This window comes from Silurus meridionalis, chromosome 17, assembly GCF_014805685.1.
Source record: "Silurus meridionalis isolate SWU-2019-XX chromosome 17, ASM1480568v1, whole genome shotgun sequence".
NCBI lineage: Eukaryota > Metazoa > Chordata > Actinopteri > Siluriformes > Siluridae > Silurus > Silurus meridionalis.
The window spans coordinates 16705514-16728567 of NC_060900.1; the positions used below are offsets into that span (position 1 = coordinate 16705514).

Below are 23054 nucleotides of genomic sequence, written 5' to 3' on the forward strand. Positions count from 1 at the left end.
TTTAACATACTGACTTTCTTTTAGTAACCAAAAGATGCATTATGACTGAACAAAGGTTTTTGTTGTTGTTTAATGTATTCATGATTATTCATAGAGGATTAAAATAATTTTAAGTAGAAAGCAAACTTTAACAAAAAACAAACATTGGAAGCTTTTATTTTCTGTAATTTATCTCATTTAAATTGTGCAAAGAATATTTGCTAAATAAGTGAATAATTAAATATTTGATAAAGCTTACTACTGTAATGCAGTTAAATCTAAACACCAGACCCATTTGTAACCTTACAATTTCATAAAAAAATCATTTTCATTTAATTAAATAATTTGTTTTGCCATTATATTGAGCAGGATACACTTAAGTCCAATGTCAGTATATTTATCAAACAAAAAATAAATACAACAAACTGCTAAGTAATTATGTAACATGGTACAAGATACATGGTACAACAAACATGTTCTTCGTCCACATACATCAAGTATCATTATTACCACAACCAATGAGAATAACAAATATATAATGTATTTTTTACAGAACCAAGAACTAAGGAAAAAGCTTTTATTGGTGGTTGGACTTGTCATTTATGAAGATGTTTTGCTTTTTCTGCTTATGGGCAAAGAGAAAATTCATCTGTGCATCATAGAAATTGGAAAGTAGAAATATGCTTCCTTTAGATCTGTGATTACAAACCAATCATATTACTTCACCACTTATTTCATATCTGCTATTCATTGCATATGAAATGACACTCATTTAAATAAATAAATGTACACCTCTTACATCTAAAATCCTATTTCAAAAGTGTTTATTTATATCGCCTGTTTGTGTAGTTTTAACTGCACTTTTACATCCAGCATTGGCAAGAAGTTTGGTTCTAGAGCCTTTTTTTATGTTAGATGTTGCTTGATAATAAAACCCTGTGGGCATTTTGTTCAATAGTCACTGGTCTGTTGTTATTAGGCTCCACAGGTCGGTTTAAGTGCAGACTGGAAGCCTATTCCATCATCAGCTAGGTGGTTTGTGAACCAATGTCCGGATACCCTGTCAGTTTCAATAAATCATGTTCTAGTGCATTGATCATGATCTGTTCTGTCACAAAACCATGCTTGCATTCCTTTTGTTAGCTCCTTCCATTTGCTGATGCAGTCTTTACAATCCAGTTTCACAGGACGAATGTTCTGGTACAGATAAGCACCTAGGTGCAATGTGTTGCATCACATTTTTGCTCTTCTCTCACACAGAAGGAGTCAATCATTTAAAGCCTCTCAGGTTTGTGTGCAAAAGACATATCTAGATACCAATGACAGCTGGTGCGGAATGTTTTGCTGAGCTCCAACACTGAAATTTGAACCAACCAAACTTGTCTATTTCTACTGTGTTAACAGCGAAAATTATTTGTTGTTTTTGGGGCAGTTCCATAGAGCAAGTGGTAGCGTTGTTCTGATTGGAGGTTTGTGAGTTTAAATTCCAGCTCCACCAGTTTGCAGTTAAACACTTAACTGCTGAGTTGTATAAATTAGATACTTGTAAGTCAATTTGGATAACAATAATCCACAAACAAGAATTCAGTGTATACACAGTATGGGTTTGTATTTTAAACTTCATCAGCCTATACTATGCTAAAGTGGCAATTCTCATGACTTGAGTTGTTCTCATGCCTAGAGTTTCTGCATCTGTCACTGCAGCCAATGTGCATTCCTTTTTTTTTTTCATAAAACAGCTTGCATATTTAAAATGTGCATAGAGCTCATCAGTAAAATCAGTACATTAGGAAAGAGCTCAGCCACTTCCACATGTCCAACAAAATGGATTAGGCACTTCTCCAGCCTTTGTCTTATTCTCAACTGCTGAGCAGTCCTACTAGTTACTATAATGCCCTTCCAAAAATGACACAAGTTTAAAGAATATGATGCTCTAACAACAAACGCAGGCTGTCTCTGTATGTGAGAAGGCTGCACTAGACTCCCTTGGGTTTTGCATTGTTGCTTTGCATTTGGCTCGACTGCTAGCTCTTCTAATCCTCAAAAGGCACTCTTTTCTTTACAGTGGGACTGCTCAATGGTGTCTTCTGGCTGTCTTTGTTCCTAACATGACAAGGTGGGAAATGAACTTGCCATTTTGTTCCTGAAGGGCTATGCACCTGTATCTGCTGTTCTCAACACTTGTCACTGAGACCACATTGCACCAGTGAATGGGGATGAAGTTAGGCAAAAAAAAGCCTCTAACCGTAATGTGCCAAGACAAATGACAATCACGCTAGAGAGCCCTGTTTGGCCTTGAGCATATTCAGAATGTAAAGCAGACTCCCTAAAATGTAAATTGGATCAGAAACTTAAGTATAAGACCTGCTTAAGGCAGAACAGCAGCCTGAAAACTCAAAATATTGTATTACAATATTACATGAAGAGCACTACATAAAAATATGTATATATTATATTTTGTATGCAATATATTATTGTATATAATGTATTAATATATTATAATATATGAATATATTATAAATCAATAAGATATTATGTTAGACAAATGTTTCAGTGAAAAGACTGGTTAAAAAGGTTAAAAGTGACTTTACTATGGCATCATTTATATAACAGTTCTCATTATTAACAACTAGCAAATGGTTAAATTTTGTCTTCAACTAACATGGTCTTTTTATTAAAATATTATAAAAATGTTTTTAATTGCACACACAGTTGCTCTTGCAGAGATTAGTAAGTTAAATTTCGGGTATAAAAATTATTCTACTTACAATGACACGTTTTTTTTATTTATTTATTTATTATTATTATAATATATTTAACTCAATGCCCCCAGAAGACATCATTTAGCAAACAGAGAAAAATTTTGAAATGTTAGTTCATATGAAAAACACAATCATTAGTAACTAGGTTTGCTCATTGTTCAGTAGATGTTATCAAGTTTGTTCATATTTTTACAAATGCAAACATTTAATATGAAAATGCCAGAAAATGAAAAAAAAAATGAGAAAGAAAAACAAGGAGCACAGAAACTATTACAATCCAGAGTACTGGTGAATTTCTGCCAGCTTATCTAAAAGCAAACAGAAGAGAGACATTTGGAAGGAAGCTGGAAGGAACACTGAGGGCTGAGAACATCAGAATTTGTCTTGTTTTGGACAGTTCATAAGGATGGGAAAAAGAGACGTGTGTAGAAGGTGTACTGCAGTATTATCCCTATGGGGCGATGTAGGATGTGAAAGCAGATGTAATGGAGTGTAACATTCTCAGCAGACCCAGAGAGATCGGATCAACACACGCGCTCTGCCAAGTTTTACAGATGTGATTTTCTTTCAGTAGAAATATGTTTTTCTTTTCATGTTTTTCCAGAAATATCATCTGTTCGATCTCTTCTTTAAATGTTCTGAACAGATTTTTCACACTTCTATTACTCTTTTCAACTCAAAAATATCCCGAAATTGTATTTTTTTGTGATTTCAGGTGGTGAATGCAAAAAAGAAAACAAAGAAGAAAAGATACATCAACTCTGGAACAGTGAGTCTCCAGAATGCTCATGTCCAAATATTCTCTTCTTTATTTTCTTTAACCTTACCCTAACCCTAGAATTTTGGTATTAAAATCTATATATTTTGGCAGCTCTTATTGATCTCTACACACAAGACCAACATTGATAAATTGATCACATGCTGCTAGTCAATAAAGCTGAGCAAATAAAACATATATTGGTTTATGGAAATTATCAGCATTGGTCTGCATTGAGGTTTGGATTATTTAACATTTTTTGTTTTCAGGGGGTGTTGCTTAGTTTTATGCAACGGTGGACCTTTGGTTGCCTAGAAATCTAATTAGGAAATTTCTCTGCTGTGGGATGAATAAAAGTATATCTTATCTTAATTGACTAGGCAGTTTGCATATTGTAATACTAATACTAATGCCCTGCTAGTTAGTTAATTGCATTAATACAGACAAAAACTTGTATGGTTATTGTCCAATCATGAGAAAAGTTTCAACTTTAGTAGAACGACATATAAAAATGATCAAGTTTTTACCTACCAGATTTGCTATTCTCTTCTGCAATCACATGAAAATGATAAAGTCTAACTATCATCTTATTTTTTTATTTTTTTATTTATGCACAATGTTTGAAGCATGTGATTTATATGATGCCATTGTGTCTAACTTTTCTTAAATAATTTATTTTATTATTGGTTTTTTTGTATGATGTTCATGATGAAAAAAAAGATCATCTGTCATCATGCAAGCTAACTTAATCCACCTACTTAAAAAACAGTTGATTGTGCTAGAAAATTAGTGCAATGCAGCAAGATTTAATTTGAAATTCATTATGTTTAAAGATAGACATGAAAATTTATTTAAAAAACAGTTGTTTTACAAAAGTCAATAAAAGTTTATTTTTTTCAATAATTTTTTTCTTTTGTGAAACTCACTTGTCTGTCAAACAACAAGAAGAAATAACAACAACAAAATAGTAACCTGGACATAAGTTTCACTTCTCATATGTGCCTGGGTTGATATATTTTTTTACTATGGCTAATAAATCTCTTGTTTAGTTTGCACTAGTAAGACTTTTGATCCAGTAAAAATCTATGCATTGATCTGAAAGAGGGACAGACACTGTATAATAAAGCACATGAATATCATCTTTTTTGTTCAGTAGCATAGTAATGTTGGAAATCCCTTTGTAGTCATGACAGCACTAATAAGAGGTATACAATAAAGATTTAAAGTCAACTTTAGGATTTGTTGGTAATGACTGATACACCTTAGAATACACCAGGGAAGCCATAATGTGGCATTTTTTACAAGGTTTATTACAGCAAAAAGTGAAATGCCGGGATTTTAGCCAGGATTTATTTTGATTGAAATTGGTTATAATTCCCAAAGCACAGAAACTATTTTGGTTAGTTGTGCCAGGAGTTTCATTTAATCATTGCAGCCTTCTGTAATAATGATAGAAACATGATATATTGTGCAGTTCTGACACTAATGAGCAACAATGCACTGCTTTGAGAGTTAAAGGTGTCTGTGTGTTTAAAGAGTTATGGCATGCTATGAAGCAGGTGTTCTGTGTGTAGCATATGGAATCCATGCATGTTGTAAATGGTCTGATTTCTTTCATTCCCAAGGTGACGTTGCTTTCATTCTCTGTTGAGGCGGAACACACTTTCCTAGATTACATCAAAGCAGGGTGAGTAGAAATGCTCACATGAACAAACCTGCACACATTATGACAAAATGGTTCTAGTTTTGTCTTCTTACAGGTTGGGGCATTTCAAAAACTGACCTTTAATGGTGGAATGAAATGCTGTGGGAAAAATCATCCAATCAGACAAGCTGTAAAAGAACACACTACACATTTCTACTTTCATACAGTAGTTCACTGACCTACCTGATACTGTGTCACAGTGTGGATGTCACCGATACAGAACAGACACATGACACAGCCACACACATCAAACAAAGCTGCTACTAGCAGTACATTTATCATCATTTTTGTGTTGCCAGATCTTTTTTAGCTTTCCCTGATGAAAAGATGAAAAGACTTTCAAAATTGAGGCCTTGATTACAGGAAAACACTAATCTGTTTGCCCCATGCCTCCTAACACAATAGTGTGCTCTGAAATTGATATTGTTTGCTATGCTGTATTTCTTCCTTTACCCACCTTCACCTTCCTTTAGTTCTTTTATTATGTAGAAAATAATTTTCTACAAGTCATTAACCAGACACTTTATTAAAATGCAATTTTGGCAATTTTGGTTTCATATTATACCACAGCCTGGCATCACCTATACCTTCTGAATAATAAATAAGCTAGCATAATCAAATGCTATTATTTGAAATATGCAAGACCGTAACAAAAGCTAGAAATTGCCACACCTAGCAATGCAATTGCATTAAAAAAAAAAAAGACATCTTTGAGATCGTCACATTTATCTATAATTATTTTTCTATAATTATTATATAATTTATCTACTAATTATTATGAGATATTTATAAATCAAATGTAAGACAATTCAGCCTGTTTTTTATTTTATTTATTTTATAGGGGCAATGCTCATTGATCAACAGTAAATAAGGCAGAATTACCCCTAATGGCTTATATAGCCCTAATGTACTCATTTAGATTTTATTTTGCTTTTTACTAGAAATTTTAAACTTACATTAAATTAAAATAATTATCTTCCAATATATATCGAAATAGTACTTTATTATAATTTTATAATAGGAAAGATTTTATTTGTTCAATTTGATTTGTTTTTGGCAGTGCATAATACAAACATGAATTATACACAGACATGTACACAAAACCACACACCATCCTTATCTACTGTAAATTATTATGTGGGTGATAACTGGCCTCACATTACTGTAGTTGGTAACAACTCTAATGTGCTATAATGGCTCTGGTATCTCTGTGCTGCTTTTATTTTCGTATTGATCAGCAGCTAGCCTGATTTCTAACCCAAGCCTGGAGGTGTTTCACAGTAATAACTCACCTAATGACACAAATCTGCTCTTACTCTTAGTCAATTTTCAAATAAGGTAGGGGATGGGGTTATTAGAACTGTGCACGAGAGATTTTGACTGTGAGGGATATGACCGACCTGCGCCTCTCAAACGATCAGTGACGGACTGATGTCACCCATGTGCATTGTTTGAATATGATCTAATCCACTAGTAAACCACTTTCTGTCCTGTGTCCCCCTTTTTTAATTCCAATGACTTTTGCTGCTTGTGTTAAAAATGCTGCTGAATTTTTTTCTATCATGGTTTTTACTAATTCCAGTGCTAAAGATCAATTTGTAAGAAGATGAATTCTACAATTTTGTAGAGTAAAATGAAAAATGAGATTCCAATGCAAGTCAAGAAAGGTTTAGAAGCAATGTACACATATAACCCATACATTCGAATCCATATAGTAAACAAACTGTATGGATTGCTAGTGTGTGTGTGTGTTTGTGAGTGTGTGTGTGTGTGTGTGTGTGTGTGTGTGTGTGTGTGTGTGTGTGTGTGTGTGTGTGAGAAAGAGAGAGAAAGACTAATGTCTAATAGGCAGTTGAGGTCATTCCTAATCCCCATATTTATCATGTGCACATTTTTCCAAAACTCGCTGACAGCTGTTTGTGGGGAACACATTACCCTCTGTTCCAACAACACATTAATAAGATCTGTGTACAACCGATGCTGAGCTTGTACAGAATTGGCATTCATAAATCAGTAAAATAAATGCCATAATAAGATTCTAGTAGTGTCATGTCCTAAAACAACTCAATTCAGACAGAGGAATTTATTGGTAGATGGAGATGTCCAGTATAACACAGATTAATATGCGTGTCTGGAGTCTCACTTGTAATACATTTGAAATAACCCAAAAACTTTGAAGCAGTCAGAGAGCTAGAAATGAAGATAAGTTCAATTTAACTGAATTTTATGGATGTAGCTCTTTTTTAACAATAAACATTGTCACAAAACAGTTTTAGATAGATAAAGATATTACTAATAGAGATAGCAAGCTAGAACTGAAGAAGATGAGGAAAACTCTCTACAGGGATTCAAGCAAAAAAACCTGGAGAGGAATTAAAATAAAAAAAGGAATGCTTGCTCATCTGGGTGATACTATATAATATGATTATAAATTAATTCCTTTCTATAGTACAGCATGGTGAAAAAGTGCAATTGTCTGAACAGAATAATTGTTGTTGGTTGAAGTTATACCTGATGTTCACTGATGGAAACTTAAGTAAAAACAACTATGCAATTTATTCCTTACCATTCATATCACCCATTATATCACATATCACCATCATATCATCAACTGTTCATATTACAATTAGTCCAAATCCTTATAGTTACTAAGTGGAATAATCCACAGAAATCCCATGTATCTTTATGCAGTCTATGTGGGACCACTTATAAGCAGAAGAGGATACCATAAAGAAATACTATTGTCCTCCAAACAGCATCAGACCTTGCTTTGCATTGAGAAAGGAGCAAAAGAAACCACCATTAAAAGAGCAGATATGTCTGAAATAAAATAAAAAAATTCTCTTAAAAGTAGCCTAGCATCCCAAAGTTTTTTCTTTGTTTTGTACAAAAGCCAAAAGGCCTCAAGCATAACTTTGTTTACAATGTGATAGGGACAGAAATGCTGATAGGGAAACATAATAGGGAACCTTGAGTGATCACTGATACCCCGGGCCAATTACTTATTAGTCATCTGCATCAATCAAGTTTAACGAAAAAAAGGATCCCTTCCTATTCTACTTTCATTAACCAACTTTTAAATGCATAACAGGACAACACATACACTAAAGGCCTGTAAGGCCACAATTGAAACAATTTATATTAAATCACAATCCATATTAAATCACATATTATCATCATATTAAATCACAATCCATCATGAATGCCACTGTAGTTATTATATTTATTAGCCTGTTTATCACTAAAAGAGTTTAATTCAAACATAAGTGATTTAATAATTGAATAAAGTTTAATCAAAAATTTGTGCCTAACTGAATAGTTGGACTACGATCATAATGAGGCATCCAAGGACAGTCTTCAGTATGCATGTTATATTAGAAGAGAACATAAAGAGCATGGGATGCTCAAATTGTCCAGTATCAGTACAGCTAATATAATGCATCATTGTTTGTATATGCTTTAGTTGTTTTGCATGTTAATGTGATACAACAATATATTAATATAACACAGATATGTAGGTGTGCAGAAAAGAAAATCCATAAAATTTGATTGTTCTGTGTTAAAGCTGTTTAGATGCATGAGTTTTATTATATAGGAGATATTTTATTACAGACACCACTCGAAGAAACAAACACAGAATTGTTTTTTTTAATGATGTGGCATAAAAAAGGGGAAAGACTGAGTATATTAGAAAGTAACCCTCATCATAAAAACAGAATGATTTTTTTTTTTTATCACAAGTTTATAAGCACAAGCTTGTCAAGTTGTGCTATTATTAATCATCTCAAATAGATTTTATGTACCCCCTATCAACAAAAAATAGACATACAAACTAAGTAGCAGCCATTTTGTAGTCATAAACTTTTTTTCTCATCAAATAAAAAAAAACACTGCACTTTTGAGATACATGGACTCTTTCTAGATCTAGATCTAATTCCTATCTTCTTGCACTTTGGACAGCTGTCAGCAGTATTCTATCTCCATGAGCTCTGACATCCTCATACATTTATAATGGCCTGTTATAGAAATCTGTGGGCAGCTAGCTGTGACAGGTGAAGGGAATAAATGATGGACCTGCAATCAGCAGTTAGGCTGCATCTCCTGCTGACCTGAAACCAATGTCCTGCTGGCTGGAATAAAAGAAGAAGACTTTGCAGGTGTTGCCACAGATTGCCCTTTGCAGGCTGATTTGGTTAGAATCCATAGTGGAGCCACTATCATAACAGCTTAAAGAATGGTTGTGGTTGGGAAAACTGTCCTAAATCTAAAGCAGATTCTGGTTGACAGGACAGACATGAGCAAAGAGAGAACGCACAGCAGGAGAATAAACTAACACAATGTAGGCCCACAGGGAGCCTCTGATTGCACTAGTTTGCTCAATCAGATGGCCTGTGTGCCGAGGCGATGTCTGGAGAGTTTATACTTTGGGATGAATTGGAGTGTAAGAGCTTGATATTAATGTTCATTGTTGAGGGTTTTTTTGCTGCCTTTCTAGTTATATTTGGTATAAAATCTTTTTTCTGTTTTTTTTTATTTCTGGTCATTTCTTCTTATTCTTGCTCTAATTTTTTTAGCACTCAGATCCATTTCACCGTGGCTATTGATTTCACAGCTTCCAATGGTAGGAATTTCTTCTTGTGTTTCTTTTGTATTTTCTTACCTGTTACTACTTGCTACTATTATCAGTCAAACTCATATGCAGCTTTTTTAGATAGAAAGTAAGGATTTTCTTCAGGAAAATATCAGCTTAATTTATATAACCATAATTGCAGATTAAGCACTGTTAATCATGGCAAGTCGATTTTACGGCACAAAAATAAAGAATACGCTAATCTGCATCTAAAACATTACATGTGAGCAGATTGTGTTATTTTAATATGTTGTAATTAACTAAAGAAGGATGATTAATGTTTTTCTCTGTCTGCTAAGCTTTGTGCTTAATTATTTCACCTTTAATAGAGCGTAGTCACTTTTGTTGAGTTCATAAATATGCATGAAGGTCTTTTAGGTTGGAGAGAAAATGCATACAAGCTGCAAAGGATCATTCAATTGTTCAAAGACAAGGCTGCCACATGAATGCTTAACTGCTTGCTTGGATCTTACTGGTTTCTATGATATAGCCTCTGGGTGACCCCATTCTAGAAAGATGTCATATCACTAGCAGACATTCCATTATTATTATTATTTTAGGGGTGTGTGTTTCTACCATTACTGCAAGTGTTTATTATCTGTAAAACAGAACATTTCCTCAATTCTTTTCTTTAAGGGAACCCATCTCAGTCCACATCTCTACATTATATGAACCCATACCAGATGAATGCCTATGCTATGGCACTAAAAGCTGTTGGGGAAATTATCCAGGATTATGACAGTGATAAGATGTTCCCTGCTTTGGGCTTTGGAGCCAAACTCCCCCCTGATGGCAGAGTGTCTCACGAGTTCCCTCTGGTAAGAACTGCACTGCTCATTCTTATCTAATGGCAAAAGTATTACAATTCACTGTATTCAGCCCTGTGAAGTTACATAATATTCATTTTTTTGTTTTGTTTCCATGCAATTAATTTCTTTGATGTTTGATAAAGTAGATTTTGTTTTCAGTCTATTAAATATGTATGTGAACCTACTACTGCTACTTTATATGACTGTAGTTCTTTGTTTATATTTAAATGTATGCACACAGTTTGGTGAAAATGACTTGTATTACAGAGTGCTCTCTTTCTTTATATGTGAAATGCTATACACCATCAATCCTTTCTCCCACTCTTTTGCTCTTCACTGCTCACTCTTTTGCACGATTCCAGGCACTTTTAAAATGTTCATAACTGCATTCACTCACAGAACATTTTTCTGCTTTTACTTTTTGCTTTCTGACAAGCAGATTATTTGGCTTGTTTTTTTTAATGGTTTGATTGATTGATTGACATTGTAACCTACACTGACCAGGTATAGCATTATGACATTACAACATTATGACCAGTGAAGTAAATAACACTGATTATCTTTTATCATGGTACCTGTAATAGAGATTTGAGAACAAAGAAATTGGCAAGCGTAAGAATTTGAGCGAGTTTGACAAGGGCCAAATTTTTATGTCTAGGCGACAGGGTCAGAGCATCTCCAAAACTGCAGTTCTTGTGAGCTGTTCCCAGTCTGCAGTGGTCAGTATCTATCAGATACTGCTTCTTCTGCTGAAGAAGTTAATGCTCGATGAGTCAGGACTGTTTTGGTAGCAAAAGCAATAATAGGCAGGTGGTCATAATGTTATGTCTAATCGGTGACCATAAAGTTATGCCACCGGTGGCCATAAAGTTATGCCTGGTCAGTGTACTTTTCGAATTGATTTACCTAATATATATATATATATATATATATATATATATTTTTTTTTTTTTTTTTTTATTTATTTATTTATTTATTTATATATTTATTTATATACTGTTTGATCTTTTGTTTTTAATTAAAGAATGGTAATGTAGATAACCCTTACTGTAATGGCATGGAGGGCATTCTAGAGGCATACCACCAGAGTCTCAAAACTGTTCAGCTTTATGGCCCAACAAACTTTGCCCCAATCATCAATCATGTAGCGAGGTAAGTTAAAAAAAAAATAATAATAATTCTGTGGCAGCAATATATAGCTTAATGTTTTAAATGCTATAATGTTTTTTTTAATGTTTTAATGGTTATGATTCATTTTCTATAACAATGTCTTTGAAAGGAATTCCAGCTGCAAGGTTTATATTAATGTGCTAGTTTGAATATGTTATTCTTTCTATAGTAACAACATACAGTAAACAGAGACAGTATTGGAGACACTAAATAAATTGCTAGGAATTAATGCAGGCAGTGATTAAAATAGTACAGCATGTTCTGAGAATATTTGTTTAGCATGTCTGGGCTCAACACTCTAAAAGTAAATTAAAGGTTAAAACTGTCTGTTTAAGTTTTCCATAGAAATGCTTCCAGGTTGTAGCACTTCAGAGTGAAAAAGGTTGGTGAGAGAAAGACTGTTTATAGCTACTATAATGTATGTGATATCGAACTAACGTGGGATTTCTAACTATAAATGAATTAACAGTAACACGTGACATTTTTATTAGGAAGCTATTATCCTTGGCAAATTACTGTAGAGAAAATAAAGTAAAACTGTTTGTGACGGTGTTATAGGAAGTAAATTAGCTTTGGGGTGATACTGTAAATCTGCACCATTTTGTTCTTCACATATGGAATAAAATAAAAAACATAATACTTAATAGATGCATAGATGCTTTGTATCGAATTCCAACACATCTAAAAACAGTCACTGATTTAGTCATTTAAAAGACATGACAATAACAGTAATTAATAGCTGAGTTTGTACACAGAACACAAATGAAAAGGAAATTAAAGTGCCAGTCAAGTAGTGAGCTTGACACATGTTGTTGTTTGCTGCCCACTGATGGAAAAATAAATGCCTCTTGTAGTTAAGTGAAATGAACGGGTGCTGTAGAGAGTGTCTAATCCTCTCGTCTAGCTTTTAATTAAACATGTCATTATGTGCCAAGCCTTGACAAGCCTGAAAAGATATTACCCCATGGGACCTGATGGGACCCAGTGTCCATTTCTTTGAAGGTCATTATCGTACACTAATGAGACAAGCTGCCATTTTTTTTTCAAATAGCATTCGTTTTAGTTTAAGGAATAAATGACAGCATGCATGTCAAACCTGGCTGCTTAAATTTTCATTAAGCACCTAAGATGAGTTACACTGCCATAAGATATGATAGCAGAGAAATTTTATCAACAGCCCGATCTGTTATGGGTTTTGATCCTGCATGAACCTATTTAAATAACAAAGTGCTTTTGAAAAAGTGCTTTTGATGATAAATCAGTCTGAGATTAAGAGGCATCCAAGGGGGAAAAACATTTATTTTTGGCTGCCTATAAAAATAGATTATAAATGTGCTCATTGGTTTGTTTTATAGTCCCTTTTTGTTCCTGTAATTTATTTATGACAAATCATTATTAAATTATTATTAAATTTAAGTCTTTTTTTTTTTTTTTTAGGAATGGTACTTTCCTGTACTTTGACATATGCTGATGCTTGTTTTTCTTGTGTGTGCATGCGTGTGTGCATGTGTGTCTGTGTGTGCATGTGTGTATTAGATATGCAGTAGCAGTGGAAGACGGCTCACAGTACTTTGTGCTCCTCATCATCACAGATGGAGTTATATCAGACATGGCTCAGACCAAAGAAGCCATCGTCAATGTGAGTTATCATTCTAATAGCAGGAATATATCTGCTTATTACACACACACACACACACACACACACACACACACACACACACACACACACACATGTCTACCTTTGCCTGTTTCTTCTTCCTCTTTGATTACCAAACAGGTTTGAATGTATTGCATCATGCTAAAACAAAAGACTTTTAAGGCAATTCATCTCATGGAGGAGCAAATTCCCTGTCAACGGCTGCATCCTCTGAAGCTTCTTTTCCAGAACAACTGCTACTTTTACATCAGTTACCCAGCAGACTGGATTTAAAGGGAATTTGCGACTGTTAGTCAAACCATTAGAACAGCCACACCTTCCTTTTAAGATCTTGTCTGCTGCTCTGTCTCTTCACATCCATCTATCAACCCTAATTTACTGCCACCAGACCCAGACTAGGAGTTTAAATTCCATCCTGGATGAACAGGTCCATGCATACTGTAATGGCATATTGCATATTTAAATAACGTATTAAATATTTTAATTTGAAGAACATTTCCAGTAAAACTCACAATACAAGAACAATAGTCTAATTGTGCAGATAATAAACAAAAAAAATAGAGATAAACATAGTAGCTGGGCTTTTTATGTAGAAAGATTGCCTGAAAGAGAATCTATCTGATATTAGTTCTTATGGGAAGCAACAGAAAGTCACACACATGGTGGTTGAGATTTTTACATTCTTGTGATGTTTGCTTTACGTTTGTGAGACTAACAAAGATTTTGTTCATCAGCATAAAACTTCAGCACTCTGGCTTCTTCTTCTTCTTCTTCTTCTTCTTCTTCTTCTTCTTCTTCTTCTTCTTCCTCTTCCTTTCTCTAGCCAGTCTTTTTATGTAGAGTCAATTAAATTGGCCAGTTTGCTGTGTGAAGCTGTTCTTTTCTCCACAGCTGTTGGTTAAATTATGCAGAATGATTTCCTGACCTGACAGTCCAAGGTGACAGAATCAGTGACAAGACCCTAATTCATTTGTTACAGTCGAAATCCTGAAACACTTTTTCTCTCTCTCTCTCTCTCTCTCTCTCTCTCTCTCTCTCTCTCTCTCTCTTTCTCTTTCTCTTTCTCTCCCTCCCCTGTCCTTTGCTCACTGCCCCATATGTCACAGACAGAGATAGTGCTTCCAAGTTTCATTTCTATTACCAAGTGTGAAAAAAGGTTGCAGTTTCACAATCTTTGAAGGTTCAAAGATATCTCTGCTGTCATTTGTTCCATGTGCTCGTTTATTGAAGAGATTTGTGGGCAAACTAATTCACTGGGTAAATCAATGTATACTTTACTGTGTAAAATTTTGTGTGAGATTGTAATACCAATAAAAAAGATCAAGCTGTGAAAAGCTTATGTTATCACCTTAGAAACAATTAAAGATTGTTTGTGTGTGTGTGTGTGTGTGTGTGTGTGTGTGTGTGTGTGTGTGTGTGTGTGTGTGTGTGTGTGTGTGTGTTTTCTCTTTGAGTGTGTGTGTGTGTGTGTGTGTGTGTTGTGACCTACTTCCGTCCTCATAATTTCTTGTTTCGTTTGCCAAAATGTATTCTGCCAAAATGTATGTGTCTGTAAATATCTGGTCCAAAACTTGAGCAGATATTTAATTTGTATAAATTTTTTTTATTGCCCATAATTTATATCGCTTATGGAAGTAATTGCAAGCTTTTAATTTTAATTAAAAAGCAGTTTGGGGTAGTCTGTGAATTTGTGAAATTTTCTGATAATCATTTCAAATTAAATGGTTTGAAAATTGGATATTATTTGTACCTTGTAAAGTTCTGCAGCTCTGCATACTGAGATTAGTTCAAGATACAATTGTCACTGTTTTCTTACTACTAGAATTTATACTGTAAAAAAAAAACACCTGTATTTTGCAGAAGGCAAGTAAAAATTTGTAATTTCTTGTATACAGTTCAAGAGGCTATTAGCGGACTTATAATCTTTTATGTTTTTTGTCTATCAAATTGTATAATCATTTCTTGTTTAACCGCAAATATGCTATTTCGTACATTTATTTATAGTCACTGAGCACTTTATTAGGGACACCTGTACACCTGCTCTATTACTCATAGATCTACTCAGCCAATTGTGGCAGCAGAACAGTCCATAAAATGATGCAGATTCAAGCCAGCAGCTTGGGTTAATGTTCACATCAACCATGGGAATAGGGTGAAAATGTTATTTCATGTCATTACAGTGGTATGATTGTTGATGCCAGACCGGCTGGTTTGATTATTTCTATAACTGCTTCCATAACACATTTTCAACTACATCAATCAGTAGAGTTGACACAGAATGGTGCAATAAGGAAAGACTTTTATTGAGTGGCAGTTTTGGTGGACAAAACACCTTACTGATGAGAGATCAACAGAGAATGGCCAGACTGCTTTGAGCTGACAGAAAGGTAACAATAACTTACATAACCTCTCTGTACAATTATGGTGAGCAGAAAAGCATCTTGGATTGCACAAAATGTCAAAGCTTGAGAACAACAACATGTGGACTTTTTATTTCTTTCAACCAATAACAAAAAACTGGAAAAACATTGCCAATGAATTGTAATTTCTTGTAAGATGATATAGTCAGAATTTGGAGGTAACAGCATAAATCCATGGATCCAACCACCTTGTGTCAACAGTCCAGGCTGGTCAAAGTGGTGTAATGGTGTGGGGAACACTCTGGGCTGTCAGCTATTGCCCATATGAATGTTTTACTGATGTGCATTCCAAAGATAAATTTACTCATCTTTTTGTGAGCTACAATTCTAATGCACCTTGCCAAAAGGGAAAAGTAATCTCAAAGTGGTTTTATTAACCTCAAAAATGAGTGTGGTAGAGCATGAAAGTATACCTGAAAAATCTGGAGGAATTGATGATGAAATTATATCAGCATGGAGCACAACCTTGAAAGAATATTTCAAACATATTGTAGAATCCATGCCATTGAGAATTGAGGATGTTCTGAAAGCAAAATTCGGCTAACCCAGTAATTCTATAATGTTCAGAATAAACTTTACACAATGTAGTTTTATATATAAATTTCATATAATTTATTTATTAACGATTCTCTCTAAAATGATGGAACTTTTTAAATGCACTGGAATAATTTCTATCAATATCTTGAACTTTTAATATCAAATTGTATCTGGCATGTAGGTTATCTATGAAACAAACAAATTAACTTCACCTACCCTGAGATTTGTTTTAATATTTGACTTTATGCATTCTTTTTTGTTGCTTTATTTGCATTTATTTTTCAAGTTGTCATTATCAACTGATATCATTCTTTATTGCTCATGGGAAGGTTAAACCTATACACTGTCTGTGTACAGTTTTGGCATTTTTGTTTGACATTGTTGTCTTTCTTTTACTTTATTTGTGTGAATCTAATCGAATGATTTCACAGTTAAACTAATTGTAATTAAATGTGTATTTGTTGTTGTCACAATTAATGTTTCAATTTGTTTGATTACCTCTCTTGACATATGTGCGTGTTTATTGGTTTGTGATCTTGACTGAGTTATCTTACTGATTGTAAAGGCAGAGAAAAAGAGCTTTGTGTAATTTCTTGTAAAGATGGGGTTGGTCCTTGCATACATTTTAATTGCATTTTAATGCAGTTTCTTCTAGAGCTCACAGACCTCTTTAAGTCTTACTTCTACTCTGAGAAAAAATCAAAATCTTATAATTCTCACAAAGTAGGAGTATTATTCTGTGGTTTTTCCCCTTCACCTAAAATGACCAGTCTGTCTTGGCAGTGAAGTACTGCATCCCTACAGATACAGCACCTACAGTACACTGAGCCTGAATAACACATTACTGTAATGACACTACTTCTCAAAGAAAAACACCTCCTAATGGCATTTGCCCTAATGATGTCCATTAACCATTAGAATCATTAGAAAGTAATGGGGAAATTGCTAATGGAAACCATATTGGTTTTTTCAACCACCATCAGATGATAGAAATTGCACTTCTATCCTGAACTCTATTTAGATGTTTATTTCAATGCTTTTTGTCTTATTATTTATATGCAAGTATTATTTTTTTTTTATAAAATTTTATTTCAAATGTAACTTCAGCTTTTATATTGCATCTTGTAAATTTTGAAAGCAAAGAAAAATGCAATTTCTTTATTTTCTCTTAAAATTGTTTGGGCTTAAAGTCCACTGGTTGTGTTTTAAAGGGGTTGGTCTTTACTGCTTGAAATCTCTGATGCTTCTATTAAAAAATAAAAATAAAAATAAGGCAACTTTTCACAATCCACATCTCAAGTTTATAGATATGCTGCTAGATTCTGTGCAATAATTGTATTTATTAAACCATTAAAATTAATAGTTATTAATAGATAGTTATTAATTATTAATACATAGTTATTAAACTATTGTGTTTAAATAAACCATTTGTTCTAAAAAAGATCCAGCAATCTAAAATAATAATGTTTTAATAATAAATATTTATTACAATTATTACCCTTATACAATTATTGCCTTAAAGCACATTTAAAATCTGTACCTCTCTGTCATTCATCATTTCTTTTCCCTTACAGGCTGCTAAACTTCCAATGTCGATTATAATTGTTGGAGTTGGCCAGGCTGAGTTTGATGGTAAGAATGAAGATCCTTGAGCATCCTTATAGTTTGTCACACCCAAAAAGTTTAATACTACAAGATCAAACTTATAAAAAATAAAAATTTGCAGCAGTGCTTCCATGATTGTAGCCAAATAAAGAGCATTAGGTATCCTCTGATTGTGGAGGTTTGGGGGTTTGGCTACTAAGCAGATGTCAACCTGCTGGAGTAAACAGCTGTTGAATGTAATAAGCATGGGGAACCATCTGCCTTCAGTGCTCATTTTCATTCCGTTTTTTGGTTTGTTTTTATTTGGGGTTTTTTATAACATTGACATGGTAATATAATGACAGATAATTTTCTCTTTTCAGCCATGGTTGAGCTTGATGGTGATGACATTAGAATATCCTCAAGAGGAAAGCTGGCAGAAAGGGACATTGTTCAGGTAGCATCAGAGTTTCTACTACATAAAGCTACTTGCACTTAAAATCTTTTGTTTTTAAAATTGGTTATGATCTCATGCTAAACATTTATAAATGTAGCCACATTTGGTAATGTCACATGTTACAAAGAGCTCATTTGCATGTTAACACTAAATATGGCTCATTTTATTCTAGCTGAGCAGAAATGCAGTACAAGTGTAAATGCATGTGCTTATAATCAGGATAGTAATAGCCAGGTATAAATGGGGTCTCTTAGTCATAGAACATTTGAAACATCAAATAAAGACTTTTTATGCGTGTGTGGAGAAATTACACATTGCACATTGCAAACTGCATTTACCTTTTCATTATGTCGAAACAGTTTGTGCCATTCAGGGACTACATGGACCGGACAGGGAACCATGTTCTCAGCATGGCGCGGCTTGCCAAAGATGTCCTGGCAGAGATTCCTGACCAGTTAATTTCTTACATGAAATCGAGAGGCATCAAACCCAACCAAACTCCATCAGACTGTAGCCCTTCTGTGCTTAGTCCAACCGCTACTATCTGAGTATACACAGGTCCTGTTCAGGCCAGAACAAACATGCAATGGCCTCAGACCTTCCTCACCACATCTGGATCTTTCTTAAAACCAATCCAGCAGTCTCTTTATAAGTGAACAAGCTATACAGAACAAATAAACAAGCAGTGGCCACTGGGTATGGCTCATACTCCTTTCAGAGTCTGAACAGCATCTAGTGAGACTCTGAGTTTATCTGATTTGTTTCAGTGGTGAGAACACTTTTGGATTTTAAAACTGTACAATATGAATATTTCAATACCTGGACAAAACCTGCCTATTCTTCTGTGCATAGTTTGCGTTGTCCTTTTGGAGATTGTTCATGTTCAATTTGAGACTTATAGATTTTTTTTTAGGAGTGTGGGCATCCTAAATGAGAGAGGCTCCAGAGGCAATTGACAGGTTTCTACTTTTATTTATTTATTTCTTATACATCACAGCAGCGTCAGTATAATTTTGTACAATCATTGTTTTAGGACAGATTAATGTCAGTGGGCATGCCAACCAGAGTTATAGGATGTGTAAATATATTCCTAGTGTTTGCAAACAGGTATCAAATTATTTTAATATTATTATCATTATCATTATTATTATTATTATTATTACAACACAGATCATAGATTATTGTATGGTGCCCTTGATAGGCTTGAATGTTTTAGTTATATTCCTTTGGAGATGCATTTGGGGAATGGGGTTTCTGATATAATTTTTTAGCTGGCATCTCATTGCAGACTTGTGTTGCAATTTTGTGAAAATATGGAAATGTATTCAGGTATCAGGAGATCATTTAACAAAATCCATAAACCCAACTGCATGAAAAGTTTTCTTAATAATCAAAAATTTCTAAAGCAGATTATATATATAACATTGTCGATTACTGAATATGCTTCAGGAAGTACAACTCTCATTTAGACTATGTATAAGGTTCTTGCTATCTTTGGTCATTTACATAAAAAACATTTCTAAGGCCCATGTTGAATTCACTAAGCAAAACTAAAATAATTTACTAATAGTCTTATTTCTAGCTTTGACGATTATACAGTAAATGAGTGTTAAGTTAGAATAGGTGCTTACTGAGAGACTTAAGGTGTAACAATTTTCATGAACAGCAGGGCTTAATTGCGTTCACTGCCGTTTCATGACGTGCATCTGCAACAATGCTGGAATTTTGCCCCCAATTTTTATGCATTTTAAACTTTGAGCTCTCACTTTTCTATTTAAATTCTCAGTAATAAATATGAGATAGACTTTGAGATTGGACAGATGTAATTTTTTTATATGCCTAAATGTTGACTCTAAACTAATAATAAACATAAAATTATTTGGTTGCATGGAATTTTCCAATTCCATTCAACACCGGCTTTATGTGGTTTTTGTTATGACCTTTGATTTCATTAAACACAATTAGTCCATTAAATCAAAGTCTGCTTGATAGAGTTACCTGAGCATTTTTACATCCTGCAAAATTGGTCCCTCCCTATTGTGATGATCTTTATTGATGTTTTGATATAAATTGGGTGCAATAACTGATGTCTCTTAAATGTTTAATAAGGATATGCATGTTAAATAACCTTATGTTGTTACTATTTGCATTTAGCCTAGTCCTGAAAATGATCTGGTCAACCTGAGAAAGTGTGTTTTTCATCAAAGTAGTAGGTTTACTTTAGATGGCACCTTTTCATCAACCAATTTTGTAGCAGTATTGTCACAATGAGCATGTATAGTACTTTTGACTTATCAGACCATCTGATACTATACAATCATGCACATTATTTTGGGAAACTGTTACCAGGGAAATGCATGAATAAATCATTAGTCACTCATGCATTGGTTTGTTTTGTTAAATTCCTTTTTTTGGTTGTTTTGAATTAGTCCAATTTTGGTGTATTCTAATTAGATTTTAATGAGTTCTTGATTTGTATAAATTTGTGTTGTATAAATTCATACACTGGATGATAATGGATTCAGCTCATAATGAAGACGAGCAAACAATTCTTTCATTACTAGATACTGACTTAGAACCTGTTAAAAAAAAAACATCTGCTTGAGGAGATAAGGGCAAGTGAAAAAACTTCTACAGATGACATGTAGAGACAAATTCATTGACAAGGAGCCACCCATCAAGTGCCAATGCTTGCTCTATTAAATGTGCATACGGGGACTAAAAAATCTGAAGGATTTTGTGAAACTTGCTTCCTCCTTCTCACATGCAGCCTTAAAGTGATAGGTCATCCAGTGTAGCTTTTCAGCACAACCTCATCGTTGGGGCTCAGTTTTTTTTGTGCTCCCCCCTCTTATACATCTCTCTAGATCTCAGTCAATATGCATGAACAGTTTTCCAAACCAAGCATAAAGCATTGCTGTCGTCATTTCCATGTTTTTTTTTTTTTGTCAAGTTTGTAATGGATTATCTTAAAAGGAATAAAAACATGCCAATTTTTGCAAAGGATATAAATACTGTTTGTGTGTTCAATAATAAGGCAGCAGCAATCAGTACTAAAGTCTAAGTTTGTAAAAAGTAAAAAAGTTCGATTTGATATATTCCTAGTTGCAAAAAATGCCCAGATAAATGTGTTACATGCAAAGGTTATTCAATCCATTTTTATTTATTAGCATGAAAATATTAAATTTAGTTTTTCTTAGGTAAAGTTATTGCTGGTACATAGGCATGTACATCCTTTCACTGGATTTTGGTCAATAATGTGTCACCTGCACAACACTGTCTCTCAAGTCTCAAGAGTCTCTTTTTCTTTTTATTTATTGGTTTGTTTGTTTTTTTTCAGATCTGGTGTGCCAGTATGAAAATACCTTGCAACAAAAGGACCCTGACAAAACAGCTTTAGTGCTTCTAAATGTTTAAGCACTTTTTTAAAAATGTTTTTCAAGTGCAAAAAAAAAATTGAAGGAAGGTTCTAAAATGTAATGAAGTGTGGTCTAGTGGTTAAGACGCAGCGCTCTTACCGCTGCGACCCGGGTTCGATTCCTGGTCAGGGAACCATCCCCAGCCACTCTCAGTGCCGGTCCCAAGCCCGGATAAATTGGGGAGGGTTGCGTTAGGAAGGGCATCCAGCGTAAAAACATGTGCCAAATCAAACGTGCGGAGGATCCGCTGTGGCGACCCCTAACGGGAGAAGCTGAAAGAAAGTTTTATAAATGTCAGCCGTGTTAGTGTGAACGTCTTGTTCAGCCCGTTCTTCTACATCATCTCCTTATCCTCCAGGATGTATTAACTGCAATTCTGACACATCAGCCTCTTTAGAAGTATGAGAAACAACATTGCTTTATCTAGCTTTATTTCTCTCTCTCTCTCTCTCTCTCTCTCTCTCTCTCTCTTTTTCTCTCTCTGATTGCAAAGAACATAAAAAGATTTTCAGGATGACAGCCTGTTGTCAAACCATTCTGAATAGAGACAGGTCTGAGCAAATGATGAGCTGCCTTTACTGATAGTGAATTATAGTTTGTTGTCCAAAGTCTCTCTGCAGATGTTCTGTACAGAGAATCTAATTGAAATCATTCATTATTGTTCACAGTGTGGCTGATATATTGTGTATTGCAAAGAGCCTTGATTAGCAGTGTGTAAAGGTCAAAGCCAAGCAGTTTCAGGTATGCATGCGTAATTACCTGGACTGTTTATCTGTCATTCCAAAAAGCATCTCTCTTCAACAACACCAACATTTTATGAAGCGTTAGGCTTATAGGAACAAGAAAGTACTGCCAGGTTTATTTGTCCATCTGGAAAATGTTGAATGAATTCTTGAGAAGAATGCATATAACAATCACATTATGATAAGAGGGATATGACAATCACATTATGATAAGATTACAAATAATTGTGCATCAATTATACAAAATAAACAATTAGACATAAGACAAATAATAAAATTCTTATTGATGAGTGTCAAGATAATACCTGATGGTTCTGTTATACCATAGGCTGCTGTTATGTTGCAAAAAAGAGATAAGAGTAATTGCCAGACAATACAAAGTTATTCTGATTAAATGCCTTTATACTGTACTATATATAAAGAAA

General features: G+C 34.1%; 1 protein-coding gene across 2 annotated transcripts in view; it reads left to right on the top strand.

The window, feature by feature from the left end:
* The window catches only part of cpne5a (copine Va), an 86841-nt gene extending 65374 nt beyond the window's left edge, over window positions 1–21467 (top strand). For both annotated transcript variants that reach the window (XM_046871423.1, XM_046871424.1), the window contains 9 exons: window positions 3457–3510; window positions 5124–5185; window positions 9778–9824; window positions 10470–10651; window positions 11667–11794; window positions 13349–13451; window positions 18001–18058; window positions 18394–18467; window positions 18827–21467. In XM_046871423.1, the coding sequence (XP_046727379.1) occupies window positions 3457–3510; window positions 5124–5185; window positions 9778–9824; window positions 10470–10651; window positions 11667–11794; window positions 13349–13451; window positions 18001–18058; window positions 18394–18467; window positions 18827–19015 (897 nt within the window). In that variant the 3' untranslated portion in view covers window positions 19016–21467. The remainder of the gene's footprint in view (window positions 1–3456; window positions 3511–5123; window positions 5186–9777; window positions 9825–10469; window positions 10652–11666; window positions 11795–13348; window positions 13452–18000; window positions 18059–18393; window positions 18468–18826) is intronic.
* The last annotated feature ends 1587 nt before the right edge of the window (window positions 21468–23054 follow it).